The sequence below is a fragment of the Penicillium bovifimosum genome (genome assembly GCF_028826915.1).
Source record: "Penicillium bovifimosum strain IBT 22155 chromosome Unknown utg000004l_segment0_segment0, whole genome shotgun sequence".
Classification (NCBI taxonomy): domain Eukaryota; kingdom Fungi; phylum Ascomycota; class Eurotiomycetes; order Eurotiales; family Aspergillaceae; genus Penicillium; species Penicillium bovifimosum.
In genome coordinates, this window is record NW_026622713.1 from 364,036 (window position 1) to 381,526 (window position 17,491).

Genomic DNA, 17,491 nt, shown 5'->3' on the forward strand with positions numbered 1-17,491 from the left:
CGCTATGAATCCAGTGTGAGCGGAGTACTAGACAGACCAGCTCGAATGGGAGATATTTAGGAATTTCGATGCTTATGAACGTCAGACCATGGATGGATAAATTGTAAATGACGCATAAAGCTAATGATTTGGATGTATTCAAGGAACAAAGATAGCAACAATGGCAGGTTCTGGGGAAGGGATGTTGTGATTGTACTCAGATTGCGGAGATGATAGCCGGTCAGCGTCGGTGTTGGTTGTTTTTCCGTTCCGAAGTAACCTTCAGCCCTACAATGAGACGAAGATATCGGATCCTCTCGATCTGTCTGACTGAAGATTCAGATGGATTGGAAGACCTCGCATAGTCATAATAACCACACAAAAGCAGTTGACTAGCTATCGTACCTACAATGGAAGTAATGCACCCGTAGACAGAATCATAACTCATACATTATTGAATTCTACATGAATGTTTCCAGTCGAAGACAAATCCTTCGATCATGCAATTGGTCAAGAACACGACGGAGCGGTAGACTGCCGAACTCCACGGATATCGCTGCATAATGTAGAAAGGCCAGAAGATACGCATACGGTACATACAACAAGATCCAGATTGTCTACTTCAGAAAGTAGGACAATTCAAGCACATTGTCAAACAAGATAACAAAGCAAATAAACCCATATGGGGTCTGAACTCTCTCGAGCCGAAAGATGTAGACAGATGATGATTTGACGTTAATCCATGACGCTTCAATGAAAGAGGAAAGAAAAAAAGGGATAGAGAGATATGAGGATGGAGGACGAAAAAGGTAGAATAGGAAGGGAGGGGCATTTCAAGGTCGTTCCAGCTGAGGCCGAGGAAGAAAAGATAATTTTCATCTAAAGGCACTAGTTGGGCATCAAGTCATGATCAGGAATCAAGAGCTCCCGCCGAAAAGTCCCGCCTGAGGGGAGGAGTACTGCCGCAGCACGGATGGTCCGCCGAAGGCACTGAAAGGGGCTGGGTGGCTGTTGCTTGGGACTGGGCTGCCGATGTCGCCAGGTACGATGCTACCGCGGTGACCAGGGACGGCGCTGTTTGGATCAGGCTCGAAGAGAACGGATTTTTCATTCGGGGTATCCTTGATCGAGAAAGATCCGCCGCCGTTCTGGGGACTGCCTTCTGTGTCGCAGATATCGAGCAGTTCATCCAATGAGATCGGTGGCTGGCTTGGGCTGCGCAGCTGCTCCACCTGGCTGAGGACGAGGTTCACATCGTGGAAACTCTCAGAACCTTTCGGCGGACTGGTCATCGAATCCAGCTGTTTGCATGCTTGGATGGCCAACAGGCGGATGGTGACGGGTCGCGAGGTGTGCGGGCGGTGATGACCACTCGGTGCTGCGAAGGCGTTGTTGTGAGGCCATCCAGTGCCTGCAGAGGCGGGTCCCCATCCAGAAGGGGTCCCAGGGAAGGCAGAGCCTCCGAATGGTGAACCCCATGTGTGATGGTTGCCCATTGGGGAACCCATCGCGAAGTTAGTCTGCGGGGACCCGAGAGAATCCGTGAACAAGGATGGGCCTTGGAAGCTCGCTCTTGTCGGCCCCGGGAACAGCCCAGGGGCGGGGGCACCAGGCAATGACTGAGACAGGTTTGAGGGGTATGCAGCATCGGTGTCATCAAGAAGCGCACTGCTCCCAAGATGAGCACTCAGGCCATCCACTTCTCGCTGCACTGATACGTTGTCATTGTTCTGCCGATTTTGGGCTGAGCTGGATGGGCGCTTGATAGGGCTTGGGCGGGTGATAGGGAATGGCTGGGTGCCAGTATCCAACGGCGAGCGGTCAAAGGAGGTCGAGGGTTGTCTGGAGTGGGGCTTCGACAGGCCAGTCTGCTGCAATGGAATTGCGCCGGTAACTCCATGGTTGCCGGCGAAGGGGTTACCATGTCCAGGATCAACTGGAAACGCACGGGCTGGTGGGATGGGGCGTACACCGTTCATCCCAGGCGGTGCAGGGATTCCACCAGTTCCATTGAAAGGTCGCATAGGGTTGATCATCCCGGCATTTGACGAATAGAACGATTCTGGAGGAAGAGTCGATCGCGGAGCCATTCCTGAAATGCCAGGAGGGTTGAACGGCAGACCCGTGAAACCCGAGAATGCCGTGGGACGGCCTAACGGTGACAGAGGAGCGGAAGGTTGAGGGTGATGCAGCGGAGGCTGTTGGTAAGCCTGCCTGGTAGCATAGTTCGGGCCTGACTGCGAGTGTCCCATGGAACGGGGAGAAATGGAAGGGTGGTGGGAGGGGTCGGCGCTGCTAGGTTGAGAGTGAGGAGAGGAGGCAGAAGAGCCATGATGAGACTGCTGGCGTGGTCTTCCCGGGGTTGAGGCTTTCGGAAGAACAGGTATCGCCATATGATGATGCGGAGACTGCATTAAACCAGGAGGTTGAGACTGGACATTGTAGGGGATGACGCCTGGCAGAGTGTGCGGCGGTGAGGTTCTGACTTGTTCGCGCTTCCCACTACGATCTCGGATTTCCTGTTCTCGCGCGGCGTCTCGCTCTTTTTTGGCTTGCTCTTCACGCATTTTGCGCTCACGCTCCTCCTTGGCTTTCTTTTCCTGCTCTTCCTTCTCCTTGCGTCTGGCTTCCTCCCGCCTCTTCTTCTCCTCTTTTTGTTCCCGCTGTTTGCGTTCAGCTTCGGCCTGCCGTTCACGTTCTTCCTTCAGTCGGCGTTGCTTCTCAGCTTCCTTGCGAGCACGCTCTTCCTCTTGTGCCTTCCTTTCGGCCTCTCGTTTCTTCCGCTGCTCTTCACGCTTCTGTCGCTGTTCCCGGGCTTTTTGCTCTTGCGCGGCTTTGAGATCCGCCTCTTCAGCCGCCTTCAAGGCCTCCCGGCGGGCTCTCTCCTCTTCCTTCTGTAGCTTTTGCAAACGCTTCCTATCCTTCTTCTTTTGCGCTTCGCGGGCCTTTTTAGCATTGCGCTGCTCGTTTAATGTCTCCTCTTGGAGGAGCTCGTCGATGAGCTGTTTCTGACGCTGTTCGGCGACCTTTTCTCGATATGCCGTCATGACTCGTTGCTCAAACATTCGGGCGGCGAAAATCTGGAACATCCGTCGCCCTTCCTGCATGCGTTGTTCCTCGGTCATGGCGTCCTATTGATCGTCAGCAAATGAACTCGCACACTGATATGTACGCGCATACCATTTCGTCTTCGTCGAACTCTTCCTCCTCCTGACTATCGTAATCCTCATCGTCTTCCTCGTCATCATAGTCCTCATCATCTAGAGGACCATGGTTATGGCCATGGTAAGACTGGTGAGCCGCCATACCGTACTGGGTATCTTCCTCTCTTTGCATTCTTCTCTCTGCTAATTGCTCCATCATATCGATGAAGTGCTTGCCATCATTTTTCAACAGATCGTCTGCAACCGTAAGTATTCCATCTAGATGAGAAGTGTCAGTTAGAACTTGAGCCAAGACCAATTCAACATCTCCGTAGTGATCTTGCCGCATACCTTTTACGGTTAGACTGTTCCCAAATGCGAAGAAATCCGCCCGAGCTGCCCGAGCTTCATCATCCTCCATATCCTCATCGCTGTAAAGCTCCTCCTCATCTTCCTCATCCTCATCCTCGTCGTCTTCTTCGTCATCGTCTTCCTCTTCCTCGTCATACTCTTCTTCTACCTCATCATCATCAGGTAACTCCTGGACTCGGCTCCGTGATGGATGAAACTGGCCCTGCGTCCGAGTATGTTGTCCTGGGGATCGGAGAGGTGGTTGATAAAGTCGAGGAGGAGGTATGATTGGAGCTCCTTCGTCGAAAGCGCCCTGGTTATTGTTCGCATACTGCTCCAGCTCCTCGTAGTATGCATCGTAAAGCACTTCTAACTCTTCTTCAATCGCTGTTCGCTTTCTTCCGCAAACTGTACAGCTGCACGAGTGCTTTTGCTGCTCTTTCATTTTTTTCAAAACAGCATCCTTCTCCACCTTGACAAGCTGGCGCCTCTCTTCTTCGCCGAGTTCAAACCAGAACGTCCTGATGTTTTCACGTTCTTCGAGGGTTGACTGGTTCCAGATGCTGCTATTTTTCATGGGCTTTCCGGTAAAGCGACTGATGTAGGGCAAGGATTGGTGATGGGAGAAGGTAGCGGACGGAGTCGAATGTGGAGTTGAGCTACGGTCAGCAATATGGTGAGAGTTTGACCGAGATTTCCTATTTTTCTTCCTTTTCGATGTCTCGCCTGAGGCATGGTGATCGTCCGCTTCATTTGTCATGGGCAGCCCGCGGGGGTGTTGATGCGGAGATTCATAGCCGTAATGACCGGGAGTCACTGGAGAAATGCGGTCTGAAGGTTCATATTCATGGTCATCGTCGCCGGAGCGCTGTTCATCTGTAGCCAACAAGTCCGCATGCCCGGAGCCGTAAGCGTCATGATGTTCGGCGGCCAGGCGAGCGGCCTGTTTCTCTCGGCGCTTCTGCTTCTTGCGATTCACGGAAGGCGTAGGTGTCGCAGTTGCGTCGGTCGATGTGGTGCCTTGAGAACCCCGCGCGTGGGTCTTGCCGTTGGTTGCTGGCTGCGGAGTCGCTGACATTTGGGTTGCCATGGTGGGGGGTTAAATGAGCAGTAGGGACTGCCTAAGCAGCTCACTAATACCAGCAGAAGAAGCTTAGGTCAGAAACAGCAAGATGACGGAGGGTAGGTTGCAAAGTAAGAAGGAAGAGCGGAGAACGGAAGAGCCAAAGAGCCCTACCAACAAAGCTCCGGCGAATCCACAATTTCGTGTTCACTTACCGGAAATTCTACCCTTGCCGTACACAGGCACAAAGAGTCAATTGCGCTCTTTGTTATTTGTTCAAAAGACACGTCCGTAGTGGCAAACGTGAGGGGTGAGATAGGATAAGGACACGGGAGGAGGGGGTTGAAAGACAATGATCTCGGCGGGTCACGACGTGTCTGCGCTTCGGAAATTGGCCTTGCAGTGCTGAAAGACCGGCGGAGAAAAACAAAACGATAAGGACAAGCCGAAATCAACACGTTTTTCAAGCTCAGTGAACGCCGAGATTGGAGGTACGACAGATCAGACGCCAATTAATTGATGGGTAGTGATGGGCCTTCCAGCCTTCTGGCTGGTTGTCGTGCCGCCGCAACGGGATAGCCGCCGCAAGCGAGCTGATGCCTGAATTGTCAGGTTTCGAGTGGAGTTCTAGCTTCAACGGCAGTGTTCTGGTCGCGAGAAGATATGTAAGTTGTTTACCAGGAATGAAATGAAAATCCAGCAAAGCTTTGTTTTCACGTCTAACGTGGTTCTTTGTTTAGAAGATGTAAACAGAAGAAGATATAAACAGACGATCCTCGACTTGCTTGATTGTTCGATATCACATGGTTTTAGTCACGTGTGGAAGCCATGCCCGCTTCTATGATCTGCCGGCAATATTTTCCCTCTCCCTGACGTCTGTCAGGCGGTGAGATTTTGCAAAGGCATTTCTGCTCCACGTCAAGTGAGACACCGAAAGCGCTAATTAAAAATATCTCCAGCTAAAGGAGAGAGGGAAATTTTACAGGGTCCCATAGGATGTTGAGACGGAGATACCTCTCTACGTATCAAATCCATAGTGTCAATCTCGGCATGCACCTTCAGCCTTAATAAACCTCCGCTTGCCAACTTGGACTGTAAGCGCCTTCTACCCCCGGTCCTTCTTATCTTACTCTTCAGCTTCGACCTCAATATTTTTCTTCTTAAAACTTTCACTCGCTCAATCTCTACCTCTCTCCTTTCTCCTTATATTTAACGTTGCGAGGCCACCTTTCCTCAGGGAGTCTTTCCTCTACATCCAAAAACCCCCCGACCACTCAGCCTCAGCCAGCCGCCCCCAACAACCCTTAGCACGTCAGTACTTGGCTGCATCCTTCAGGCCGCCAGTCTTTTGTCTTCTCTGTCGCTCTCTTTCTCCCGTAATTCTTGAGGCCATTATCTACTCCAAGCTTGACCCACCCCTCTTTACTCCTGACATCCCGACAATATCCAGGGCCATCGCCAATCCTTGTAATCAACTCAACCTAATTCGGAACTCCGCGTCATCTTGAGTGTCGATCCACAATACCCGCCGCTCTCCTTATCACCCTTGGATATCGCGAAAGGTTCTGCAATTATCTCCAATATGTCGCAACAGCAGGATGATAATGTGATGCGAAGGTATGTCCAGCTCTATTTCGCCCAGGTGTCTTATGGCTCCCACGCCGTACGACAGGGAGAGCCTCCGCTTGGGAGTATCATCCCAGCAGATGCGATACCATTGCCAGTGGGATTGAAGCCACGGTGGCACGAACATTTGCTAATTTGGGTCTCCCGGTAGGAAGCTCGTGATTATTGGCGATGGTGCATGTGGAAAGACCAGTTTGCTTAGCGTCTTCACCCTCGGCTACTTCCCAACTGTGAGTATTCCTACCGGAGTCGCCTCTAATGAGAGTCTGTAGCTAACACGTGGATGAATCGCAGCATTATGTCAGTACCCTCGACCTCGCTATATCTCCGAATCACATGTCTGACAGATACCCCCACTAGGTACCAACGGTATTCGAGAACTACGTGACCGATTGCCGTGTCGATGGCCGCTCCGTTCAATTGGCTCTCTGGGATACAGCAGGTCAAGAAGACTATGAGCGCTTGCGACCATTGGCCTACTCGAAAGCCCACGTCCTTCTGATTGGGTTTGCTGTGGATACCCCAGATTCATTGGAGAACGTTAAACACAAGGTCGGTCTCAAATATGGTAGTCATGTGCGCCACAGTACTGATCTGCGGGATAGTGGATCGACGAAGCAAACGAGCGATGCCCCGGTGTGCCGATCCTTTTGGTTGGTCTGAAGAAGGACCTCCGTGAAGACCCATTAGCAATCGAAGAGATGCGCAAAAAGTCACTCAAGTTCGTGACAACAAAAGAAGGCAACGATATCGCCGCGTCGGTCGGGGCTCGCAAATATCTTGAATGCTCCTCGCTGACGGGCGAGGGTGTTGACGATGTATTCGAAGCAGCTACCCGTGCTGCATTGCTCACGTTCGAGAAGCGGAAATCGTCTTGCTGTGTGGTTATCTGATGATGCGATTCGGGATGTGCAAAATGCCGACTCTTTCTCTGCCAGCGTTCTGATTTCCTATTGACTTGGAACTCGATTGATACACGGTCTAACCCTTGATATCAGTCGATCCGTTGTATCATGCATCACTGGAGTTTTGGAGGTTCCTATGCCAGCCCGGTCGATTGACCTGGGTACGATGTTTGCTTTCCAGTTATTTCGGTGTGCCTTCTTTTTGTATTCTTACGGGCACTTTCTTTGTCTTTCCTTTTGCTGTTTATGCACGTGCAATTCCGGATTCCCCTCCTTCTGTTCCGACCCCCGTACATTGCGATTGCTTTCATTGTGTTTCTTCCTGTGTAGTCATTGTGGTCCTTTAGCGTTGACGTTTACATTCCGCTCATGACCTCTTGAGACTATCACACCTGATAATCAACCCATTCCTTTTGCTACTTCACACTTATGCATAGCCTACGTGTACAAAGCCCTACTTATTACCAAAAAGCGTATAAGCCAATACGAAGAGAATACAAGTCCTTCAAAAGAAATCAATATGAATGCATATGATACAAAGCGTGAAAGGTATACACATCCCAAGCCCTCAGGTCAAGGATTCCAACAACACACCAGCCCTAATCCAACATCAGCTGGAAACCCCCTATTTCTGCCCAGGCCTCTTCCATCCATAATTCCACCCATCAGCCGGAGGCGACTCAGTCTGCATACGAGCATACTCAATAGGGAACAAATCAGTGAAGATTCCCTTCTTGTTCATAGAAACCCGGAACAGCTTGCCCCCATCCCCAGCTCCAGTCCGCAGCTCCTCACAAGCATCATGCATACTCTGATACTGACGCATCAACTCAAGCTCGTGCTTGCGGCGCTGCTGCGCCTTGAACAACTGCCAGGCGCGGTGGATAGTCCAGTGGCGGAGGTAGCGATTACGAGAGAAGCGGAGGGGACGAGGGGTAAGAGGGTGGTGGAGGAAGTAGCGGATGAGAGCTGTGAGGACTTGTTAATTTTCTGCTGCAAGTCGCTTTATACGTGTTGTGTTGGGGAATTGGGGGTTGGGTTCGCGCGAGAGCCAAGGCTAAAAGCCTACGAGACAAGGAGACGTACTGATGCGCTTATCGACTGTTGGACCGGTGCGCTTTCTCGCGGCCATTGAGCTGGTCGTCGAGAAGGAGGCTGATTGCAGGGCCGCGGTGACTGGGCCGGGCTGTTGTGTTTGGCGGGTCAGGGTGTCGTGGCAGACGCGGGAAATTGATGGGCGGACGGGCGCCATTGACATGGGAATCTTGAAGACATTCGCGAGAGACGCGAGGGCTGGTGATAAGGACTTCATTGTGATGGGTGCTTATTGGGTGGAGGGAGTGGAAAGGGCTCAATGCAATTGAGTTCCATGGGGAATAATTCCTTGACGGCAGAATCTTTTCCGCCTGTTTAGCCGCGCGCTTGTTGAGATTGACATTCTTAACATTCCCGCTGCGTGCATCCAATCTTGAATTTTTGCACACAACTCTTTTTGCCCAGATTTAATTTTTGTTATATGTCGCCAACCAAGGGCCGCGAGGCTCGAGCCAAATCGGTCTAATGAATTCATCACCATCATCATCATCATCATCATCATCATCATAGTCCGGTATTGAATGGCTATTGTTTGAGCTTTTGTATGTACTGAGGAATCTATGATTGCATACGTGATTGGTTATTTCGCGCTATTCTAGAAACCTGATAATAGATACAGCTGAAGTTTCTCAAAGAGTCAAAGTTCTCGTACTCGTACATGTTTTGAGAAATCATGGAAGCACATTCTCATGTCGAGGGAGCGAAGAGGTGAGTAAAGATTGGGGTCATCAAAGGCATCATATGTAAATTTCCCACCAAAGCCGTCACAAAAAAACAATACCATAGGCGCCGTAAAATGCAGTTGATACGCCGGAAAGAAAATAGAGGAAAGTAGGGCCGTGGTCTGAAATATGACTGATCGTCTGCTCAAAGCTATTCGGAACGCTTGGCACCTAGAGGCTTCTTTTTGGACCGATCGTAATTCAAGACCTTGCGGCGACGGTGTGTTTGTGCAAGCTTCCACCGGCAATAAAGAACCAGTGCATCTTTCAATAAAACAAACATGCATCCGCCGACAACGCTTCGGCCCCAGCGAGTCTGGAGGAGTCCTAAGCGGCCACGCTCCATAATCGAGGGCGGAGAGGTCCATTTCTTAGGCAGAACATACGTCAACAAGCCACCCACGGAGGCTGAGACTGCTGGGAAGAAAAGTGCGCCCAGTACCAGATCGGCGAGATTACTGGTTCCGTTGATAATTTGGTGGCGTGCTCCAATTCCCATTGGATTGTTTTGATCGGCGTTTTGCGCCTGCCCACCAGGGCCACCGCCATTAACATCTTGTCCTTGCTCGGCTGGGAGAGCCAGATCTGGCTCGTCTCCATCGCCGACTCCCATTTGCAACTGAAGATCGATCTCCATGAGGATATTTCCGTCTTCATCATCGAACCCGTTGAGACCCTCCGCCTGATCTTGTTGCTGTGCATCGTCTAGAATTTCCTCTGCTGCACGTGGCTGCACCTCGGCAATCCATTTGCGTTCAAAGCCACCAAATAGCCGATCATAAAGCGCACCGTAGAAGCTACTGATGTATGGCAGAGCCACGAACGTCATGACAGGCGTAGGCGGCCACAGTGTGAAGTCGAGATCTTGTGCCAGATTCCGTGAAGCGAAGAAAAGAACCGGGATGGCTGGAAGGATACCTTCGGCATACCGGGTGCGCAAGAAGATCAAGACAATGGGTATAAGTGGCACACCGATGGACAACTCAGGAGCCCACAAGTCCTCGCCGGGGGCATCCTCAATCATGTGTACGGCGTCCTCGAATCCGAACACCATGTAGACGGACCAAACGCCATGTGCAAAGCATCCAGCCCACAGAGTGCCGGCCACTGTGAACATCATGCCGGGCAGAACCAAACGGCCGGCTACCCGCTCCATCAATCGAAGCATATCCACCACATAGCTCCGTGGGCGAGAGACGACAATCTCGGACTTGCATTGAGGGCACTGCATCACTGCGCGGCCACCAGATTTACGGGTCCGGGGATTTTCCATGTCGGCAAGCCAGTCGAGGAGGCATGCCTCGTGGGCCGTCAAGGCGCAAGGGCACGGTGACCGCCACTCAAGGTTCAGTGGTGAATCCTCCGTCTCGTCTGTATAGCAAATCCAACATTTACGCGGCTCTTCTTCCTCCGGGACATGGGCGGGCTCTGATGGTTGACGGAGAGACGTGCTGGAAGGGGTCCATTCAGGGCGCCGGGTTGGTCGGGCTGGTATATCGTCACCAAAGAAAACAGTTTCGGTATCTGAGAGGGAATCCTCTTGCATCAAAGAGTTGCCACCGGAGTTGGTGGATATGGCGCCCTCGGAGGACCTAGCTCTGCCTACAGCAGAGTATCCTGGGATAGACGCCATTATGGTTGAGGAATGTTTGCCGGTCAAGGCTGATGAGAGATGTCGAGAGACGCTAGCACGGTGTAGTATTGATCTAGACCGGGCTCGATAGGAGGTGAAGAACGGGGTTCAGCATCCTCTGAGTGCGAAGATGAGCAATGCAACCTGATGGAGTAAACAAACGTATCTCCGAATTATGCGCAGGAGTACAAGAAGAGAAGAGCTCCATTGTGGCTAAGTGGAGGTTGGGGGTCTCTTGAGGTGGGCAGCGAGCCGCGGCTGTCCAAAGGCGGTCGGGGGAGGCAATCACGGCAATCACGTCACATTGGCTGCGATCGATCAACGTGACAACGGCCAAGTTAGTAGACATCGAACTACACAATGTAAATTACGATGGTATGCTTTCCAAGTCAGCCCATCTGTTATGGATGTAGGTATATAGGCTAGATAGCTGTCACCTCGGTATTCGTGCACCCGTAAAGGCCCAACTAATGAGGTACAATGCGTTACAGCCGTTACAGCCTACAGAAAAAGCTACAGAAAAGGATAGAGTACACAGTGGGGTTGAACTTGACATATCAATTCATTCATCAAAAGCAGTAAAATAAGAGCTGTGGATTAAACGAGCAGATAAATACCATCCAAAAGTCCGCATGAATGGCACGAGCGCACATCGAGGGGTAGTTAAATCACACACTGAACTACTGTTCAGTGTGAACATTATCGTTGGAGTCTTTCTTGTCCTCTGCTGACAATGCGATCTCCCCAAGGGCGTCATTCAGCTTAGCTGGAGTTGACATAGATTCAGAGATCGCCCCAGGGACAGCTTCCGGTTCTGAGGGTTCTGTCTCGGCCACATTTTCCCTCTCCTCCCGCTCCGGAGATGTCTCCCTGGCGACGGGAGCCGATTCTCCTGATTCTGGGGCTTCTGTTGAAAATTCAACGGGCGCGGCCTCTGCGGTTGTGGGTTTGGGAGGGGTTGTATCCTCAACGACAGGTGATTCGGCAACTGGGTCTACAGATTCTCCAGCGACGTTCTTAGCGAGTGGGGGGGCCATCGGCTTTTCAGCAGGCACAGATGGTTCTTCCACCGCAGCAAGAGGCTTTTCATCTCTATTAGTGGTCCCAACAACCAGGTTGCCATCATGGGCAATTTGCCACACATTGAAAGATTCCGTTATCTTGATTTCCGGAATGGTGGGGAGTTTGGCAGTGACCTTCTCCACGGCCGGCTTTCGCCGCGCGGGGCCACGGGCTCTTCCCTTGCGAGCATCGCTCAGAGATTGCTTCTCGACTGCCTCCTCCTCTTTTTCTTGGGGCTTCGGCTGTTGTGGGCCCTGCTGCAGACGAGAATTCAGATCGGTCAGGAAGCCAGCCTTCAGGGCTGCGATCTTGTTCCCAGCCGGGCGAGCGGGAATTGCAGGCTTGGGCTTGACTGCAGGAGCATCCCTCGAGGCCTCGGCATTGTTTTGTGAAGTCGGACTGAATTTGGCGGGACGGCTAGGGACCTGGGGCTTAGGTCTGTCGGGGATTGATGGTGGCTGGCGCTTTTCGGTTGGCGAGACGGACTGAGCCTGTTTTTGTGGACGCGGGGGAATTCCAGGCCTGGAGGGTACTTCTGGGCTCTTCAACTCTTCTGTCGCGGGTTGCACGGTGGTCACCAGCTGCTGACTATCGGGAGCATCTTCCCAGATGTCTCTACTAGGGAATCGCTGTTTGATTGTGTCTGGCCGCACAGGAGCTTTGTCTCTGGATCTCTCGCCTTCGAGAATATGAGCAGCCACCTGATGTGAGTCGACTTTGGTATTCTGTAATCGGCGCGTGGCCTCTTGCTCGGGTGTCTCAAAGGTTTCGGCAGAGGCACGCTTGGGCAGATCTGGGGTGGTCACTGTGGCATGAAGCTGCAGACTGTTGGGAGTGTCCTCCCAAATATCCTGGCTAGGGAATCTGTGCTGGAGTGAGTCCGGTCTCTTTTTGAAACGATCCGCAGCAGACAGAACTTGTTCTTCCTTAGTATTCTCCTCGGGGAATAGCGGCTCATACTCCTCAACATCTTCGAGGGGCGTGTGTGTATCATCACGCGAGTCATAACGTGTCAGCACGGGGAACTGGCCCTGTGCGCTTGTTGATCGGCTTTGCGAACGACTATGCGTGATACTCGAAGTTCGACTCCGACCATCATCCTCGAAACTGCTCCGGCGATCAAATGTCGGGGACACAGCGGGGTGTAAGTACGCCGATTCAGGGCGTACTTCATCAGCGGCCAAGATTGGTTCTTCTTCTTCCTCGTTCTCGAGTGCCGACTCATTTTCTTCAGGCGCCGGAGTCGGAGCAAATCCATCCGGATGATGCAAAGGATGCATCGGATCATCCACGTGAATCACACCACCCTCGCGGAAACTGTGCGAGCTAGACCTGCGATGACGCAACGAGCTTGCGGTCGGTTGCTTTTCAGAAGCTTCGGAGGGGAAGCTCATTTGTCGAAGTGGCGACTCGATGGATGGCTGAGTTTCGAGTCGAACGTCGGGCGCAGGAGACACTATACGGTGCATGTACTCATCGGACGCTATATAACCGACCTCTTCTTCGGGAGTGCCCACTACGGCTGGGGAAGTACCTGGTCACTATTAGCTTTGAAGCGACAGTCAATACTGCTTTCAATACTCACCAAGGCCGGAACCAGTTTGGGCCGAGCTTCGAACAATCTTGTTCAAATCGTCGCTGCTCATAGCCCAATCAGGGCGCGGTGTGCCCACCCCAGGGCCGTATTGCCCTTCTTCCTTCACAAACTCATCCGGGTGCTTGTCATACCAGGCCTTCTCAAACTTATCGGGATGCTGAACACCGTGTCCATGCAAACCGTAGCTACCGGGGGGCAAGGAAGAGTCACGGGCACTACGGGAGCGGTGATGATTACGGCCCGAACGCTGCGAGCCTTGGTCGAGATACGGGCTGGGAGATGGTGCCTGGACGTCACCGGCGTTGGGGTACATGGGCACTCGGAACCCCTGCTCCTCGCCAAGCTGAGCAGAGTGTCGGCGGTCATTGGAGGCTGTTGACGATTCCGCGCGCGAACCGCTCGCCCGGGAGTGTGGTGAACGACCTGGACGTTCGTGTTCCTCGCGAGCAGGCGAAACGCCCCGGCCCAATCCTGCCGCAGCAGCCTGCCGGGAATCGGTGCGGGTGACGGCCTGCACTTTTGCTTCAGCACTTGATGTCGGCAATGAAGGTCTGGGTGCATGGATCTTGAGGTCACTGCTAACGTTACGAGTCTCCGCGGGTGTTTGATGGTGACTGTCTGACATATTACCAGGGTCGAGGTCAGCATATTCAATGCCCTCCTCGCCGAGAGATGGTATCGTGACGCTAGGCGGGCGTGGGGGCAGTTCATGCGATACGGTACGGCTCAGCGAAGGACCGTTCCATTCATTGAACGGTGAAGGTGCATAGCTCTCACGCATGGGCGAAACCGAACGATCATTGCGACGGTTTGCCGGGCGTGATGGTATCTTGGGCATCTCCACAGATGACGACGGTGGTTTGGGAGATCGAGCCGGTCGAGGGGGAATAGCCGGAGCAGTTTGGGTCGACATGATGTAGTTCTGGGAGCTATGGTTGAGTCAACGGCAGCCCAAACTGAATCCTCATGAATGAGCTTAGATTGGTAACAATTCAAGCATGTTCAACCAGTTTTCATGGGATCAAAGCAATAGAGCAATTAGAAGCAGCTGCTAAGGACATGCATGTAATTGACTCAAAGCTTGAGAGCAGAAGGCCCATGCAACTGATAAGAGTGTTCGAGTGATTTGCTTACCCAGAGATGCTGGAATTTCAAGTTCAATCCAGTTCGACGGTAACAACGCGCAATTAAAACAAAGAGGAAACTGCACAGGCAGTAGATACTGAAGCAATCCCGAAACTGAGTTTTGGGGAAGAGAGATGATGTATGTTCTTTCTGCCACACCTGACGTGCTCTGACCGCAGATAACCCTGGTATTTTATCTATACTGTAATATTACAATGTCTAAGAGCCAACGACAGCGACCCGTTGCAAGTTTAACGCCCCGCCGATGAGATCAGTACATGTACGCAGTACCTTGATTTTCATTGGATTTTTCATTCTTGGCTACCCCTGCAAATGCCTCATATTATTGGGTCCTAAAGTTGGTCGAGATTCGGGTTCAATAATGCCTCATTTCTTTCAATACAATACAATCGCCCTTTATCGGGCTGGACTGCTTTACCAAGGTTAAGGAAGCATTCTTTGGCTGCCTACAATATGTCTAAAAATATAGATAGGCGCAGTAACAGTCTAGACTCTAAAACTTGAGTCTCTCTTTACTGCGTACGCAGTACAATATCCAAGGTTGGCCTTCGGCACTTCTGATAAGACGATTTCCCTGCGGTAGGATTGGCTGGCCAGGCCGAGGCGGTGAAGCGCAACATTGAAAGATTTCTCCGCATTGCATCATCGTGGTCCAAGGGAAGCTAGGTATGCATCTTGAACAAGCTACTCTGGCATGTCCTCAACTCCTTTAGAATACATACTGCATATGGCATCTCAAAGGCTCACAATTCTCAGGTCTCTCTTCTTATCGATATTCTCTCTCTCTCACAAATACAATGATCTGTTGAATGTTGAGACCCACTCACTAGCCGAAACAGCGAGAATACCCGCCACATCATGATCACCAGGGCAAAAAAAGAATTTGCGGGGTAACATGACCTCTGATCAAGGGCCATTCCGCGATGCCACGTTCCTGGGCCCTGCAGTCGACAGAATCTAGAATGGCGACTTGTCTTGTGCGGGTGAGTTGCCTATTCAGATAGCAACTTCCGAGGTTGTCAACGTACGGAGTACAGGAGTACAGTATCGCCTGAAAAAGCTCTACGAGGGAATACACTCATGTGCGGTAACTCTCGCATGTAGTCAATGGCGATCTGCAGGGTCAGTCCTAGTGGAGATGTCCAGTGAACATTCATCTTCACCTGCTCGTTTCTCTTGGTGATGCACTGAGAGCTGGGCGGCCATTGGATACATCCCCCACGTGCACCATCCATAAACTCGGTGTGACTTGAGCAGTTTCTGCTCCAGAGATTATATCTCAACATATACGAGGTAGAGGGTAAGTATAATGGACGTCTGTGAAATTCGATCAGTCCAATTTCCAAGTCAAACATGGTTAATTGAGGAAATCCCTCTAAGACAGCAATAAAAGCACCTCTTCAGACGGACTCGGTCCACAAAAAGAAAGAAAACCAAGGATATATCTGCTGTAAAAACGCTCATCGACTTTGAAAACAAAGACATGCTCAGCTGGAACAAGCCAAACCACACCGAGACATACAAGTACAGAACAATAGAAACATAAACCGGTATCGTAGCGCATCCCAATGCACGTAGCACAAGTGGTATTGGATTATTTGCAGCATTGGCATCGAACATCTCATCATCTCGCCTAGCCTTCCGGCCGCCAAGAGGTATCCAAAGGCGACTCCAGCTGGTGCAGTAAAAGGCAGGAACGCCTCAGCGTAAAAGTCATGCCATCAGACAATCATCTGCGCAACACCCTGGCCGCCCAAAGTTTTGCTACCGACGAAGTCCTGTTTCTTGAGCCCTGCGAGCGCATAGAACACGGCGGTAATGATAAGGAAGACAGCACCGGCGATCAGGCTAGAAGCGCGTTCGGCGAGACTGACCCACTGGATAGCACTCAGGACGGTATACATGGCGGCGCGCATCCAGTTGGTCGTGAAGCGGCGGATGAAGGCATCGAATTTAGGAGAGGTGGGACAGATTCGAAGGAGGAAGGGAACTTCGACGAAGAGGATGACGAATGCCGATGCACTGATATAGATTAGAATTGGCAATCGTCCACTGGAAAATGAGTGTAGCTTACATGGAGAAGCAACCGATGATGATCAGAACCACGTTGAAAGAAAAGATGGCGGCGATGCCAAGTGCAAGGCAAAGGATAATGCACAGCACACCAGTCCTAGTGTTTGTTAGACTAATGCCTCAGAATTGGGAGGTAACTTTGGAGGGAGGAGCCAAAAGGATACTGCGAGAGGTAGCACAAGTGTTCAGTACTCCTCCGTGACAGTATCCAAGCTCTATCAAGCACATAGGAAGGCGACGCGAAGAACTAACCATTGACCATAGATGCCTAGAGAAAACGAGCAAGGTTAGAAGACGGAATTGTGGCATTGCATATGCGGGTACTCACTGAAATTGCGCGACCGGAACTCTTCACCCAACGACATGGTGGGCTAGTAGATGGATATTAAAGAACCAAGAGAGACGAAGATCAACGTTGTAGATGGAGTCCACAGATGATCAGAGGTGTCAGAGAGGGTCCGGCAAAGTACACGCGGCTGATCGAAGGCGGTCAATGGGTTGAACAAACAAACACACAGCAACGATGTCTCCGACGCCCAGTATTCCATATCCCATTTACTCCGTACAATGGGTACCTTTCAATCGACATATATGACTGCGTTGCTACCAGATCATACTAATCTGCCAAAAACCCCATAACTATCGCGTCTACTGGGCAGAAGACAATTGGGCCAGGCTTCATCATGAATCGATGGGGCTTGCCATTGACCTAAGTATGTCAGTCCCACAGAGGGCAGCGGGCTCCAATTGTCAGTGTGTACAGTACCTACCTCTCTAAATAAAACATAAATTATCAACAAAGATCTTCTGTCCAGTTGTCAGTATCCATTCCACTTGTGGGTGTCGCGTTCCAGCGGACCAGACGGGTTCTAGGTAGCGAGCTTCCCGTCAACTGGCAAGCCTCCAGCCAACTGTCATGGAGCCTAACATGGTGACATAGGCATATTATAAGCAGGAGTCGGCTGAAGATCCATGATGTGGCTGACCTGGGATGGCTCTGAGCCTCTGTGGCTTATCAAGTGATTTGCAACTTGGGAAAGAGCGTTCGTCTTAGTGTCGCCTTCCGGTAGATTGTGCCCTTGGCGTATCATTCCCG

At 51.5% G+C, this 17,491-nt stretch overlaps 7 protein-coding genes across 7 annotated transcripts; 1 reads left to right on the top strand and 6 right to left on the bottom strand.

The window, feature by feature from the left end:
- Positions 1 to 896: 896 nt before the first annotated feature.
- N7515_004419 (uncharacterized protein) lies at positions 897 to 4,563 on the bottom strand (the record flags this gene model as incomplete). The annotated part of the gene is made up of 3 exons (XM_056665163.1): positions 897 to 3,110; positions 3,160 to 3,401; positions 3,474 to 4,563. The coding sequence occupies 3 exons, from the start codon at positions 4,561 to 4,563 to the stop codon at positions 897 to 899; spliced, it is 3,546 nt and encodes a 1,181-aa protein (XP_056522113.1).
- A 9-nt stretch (positions 4,564 to 4,572) lies between these two features.
- Positions 4,573 to 4,940, bottom strand: N7515_004420 (uncharacterized protein; the record flags this gene model as incomplete). Its single annotated transcript, XM_056665164.1, has 2 exons — positions 4,573 to 4,590; positions 4,752 to 4,940. Coding segments are annotated over 2 exons (207 nt in total), but the record flags the coding sequence as incomplete, so codon positions are not given.
- Positions 4,941 to 6,118: 1,178 nt separating this feature from the next.
- rho2 (uncharacterized protein) lies at positions 6,119 to 7,055 on the top strand (the record flags this gene model as incomplete). The annotated part of the gene is made up of 4 exons (XM_056665165.1): positions 6,119 to 6,153; positions 6,314 to 6,392; positions 6,523 to 6,714; positions 6,768 to 7,055. 4 exons carry the CDS (start codon positions 6,119 to 6,121, stop codon positions 7,053 to 7,055), a joined length of 594 nt encoding a protein of 197 aa, XP_056522115.1.
- Positions 7,056 to 7,692: 637 nt separating this feature from the next.
- Positions 7,693 to 8,379, bottom strand: N7515_004422 (mitochondrial 54S ribosomal protein mL40; the record flags this gene model as incomplete). The annotated part of the gene is made up of 2 exons (XM_056665166.1): positions 7,693 to 8,036; positions 8,154 to 8,379. 2 exons carry the CDS (start codon positions 8,377 to 8,379, stop codon positions 7,693 to 7,695), a joined length of 570 nt encoding a protein of 189 aa, XP_056522116.1.
- A 656-nt stretch (positions 8,380 to 9,035) lies between these two features.
- N7515_004423 (RING finger domain protein) lies at positions 9,036 to 10,517 on the bottom strand (the record flags this gene model as incomplete). Its single annotated transcript, XM_056665167.1, has 1 exon — positions 9,036 to 10,517. The coding sequence occupies one exon, from the start codon at positions 10,515 to 10,517 to the stop codon at positions 9,036 to 9,038; it is 1,482 nt and encodes a 493-aa protein (XP_056522117.1).
- A 680-nt stretch (positions 10,518 to 11,197) lies between these two features.
- Positions 11,198 to 14,089, bottom strand: N7515_004424 (Aim21 family protein; the record flags this gene model as incomplete). Its single annotated transcript, XM_056665168.1, has 2 exons — positions 11,198 to 13,113; positions 13,165 to 14,089. 2 exons carry the CDS (start codon positions 14,087 to 14,089, stop codon positions 11,198 to 11,200), a joined length of 2,841 nt encoding a protein of 946 aa, XP_056522118.1.
- A 1,954-nt stretch (positions 14,090 to 16,043) lies between these two features.
- On the bottom strand, positions 16,044 to 16,760 carry N7515_004425 (Tvp18 family protein; the record flags this gene model as incomplete). Its single annotated transcript, XM_056665169.1, has 4 exons — positions 16,044 to 16,344; positions 16,397 to 16,492; positions 16,648 to 16,663; positions 16,724 to 16,760. The coding sequence occupies 4 exons, from the start codon at positions 16,758 to 16,760 to the stop codon at positions 16,044 to 16,046; spliced, it is 450 nt and encodes a 149-aa protein (XP_056522119.1).
- Positions 16,761 to 17,491: the final 731 nt, after the last annotated feature.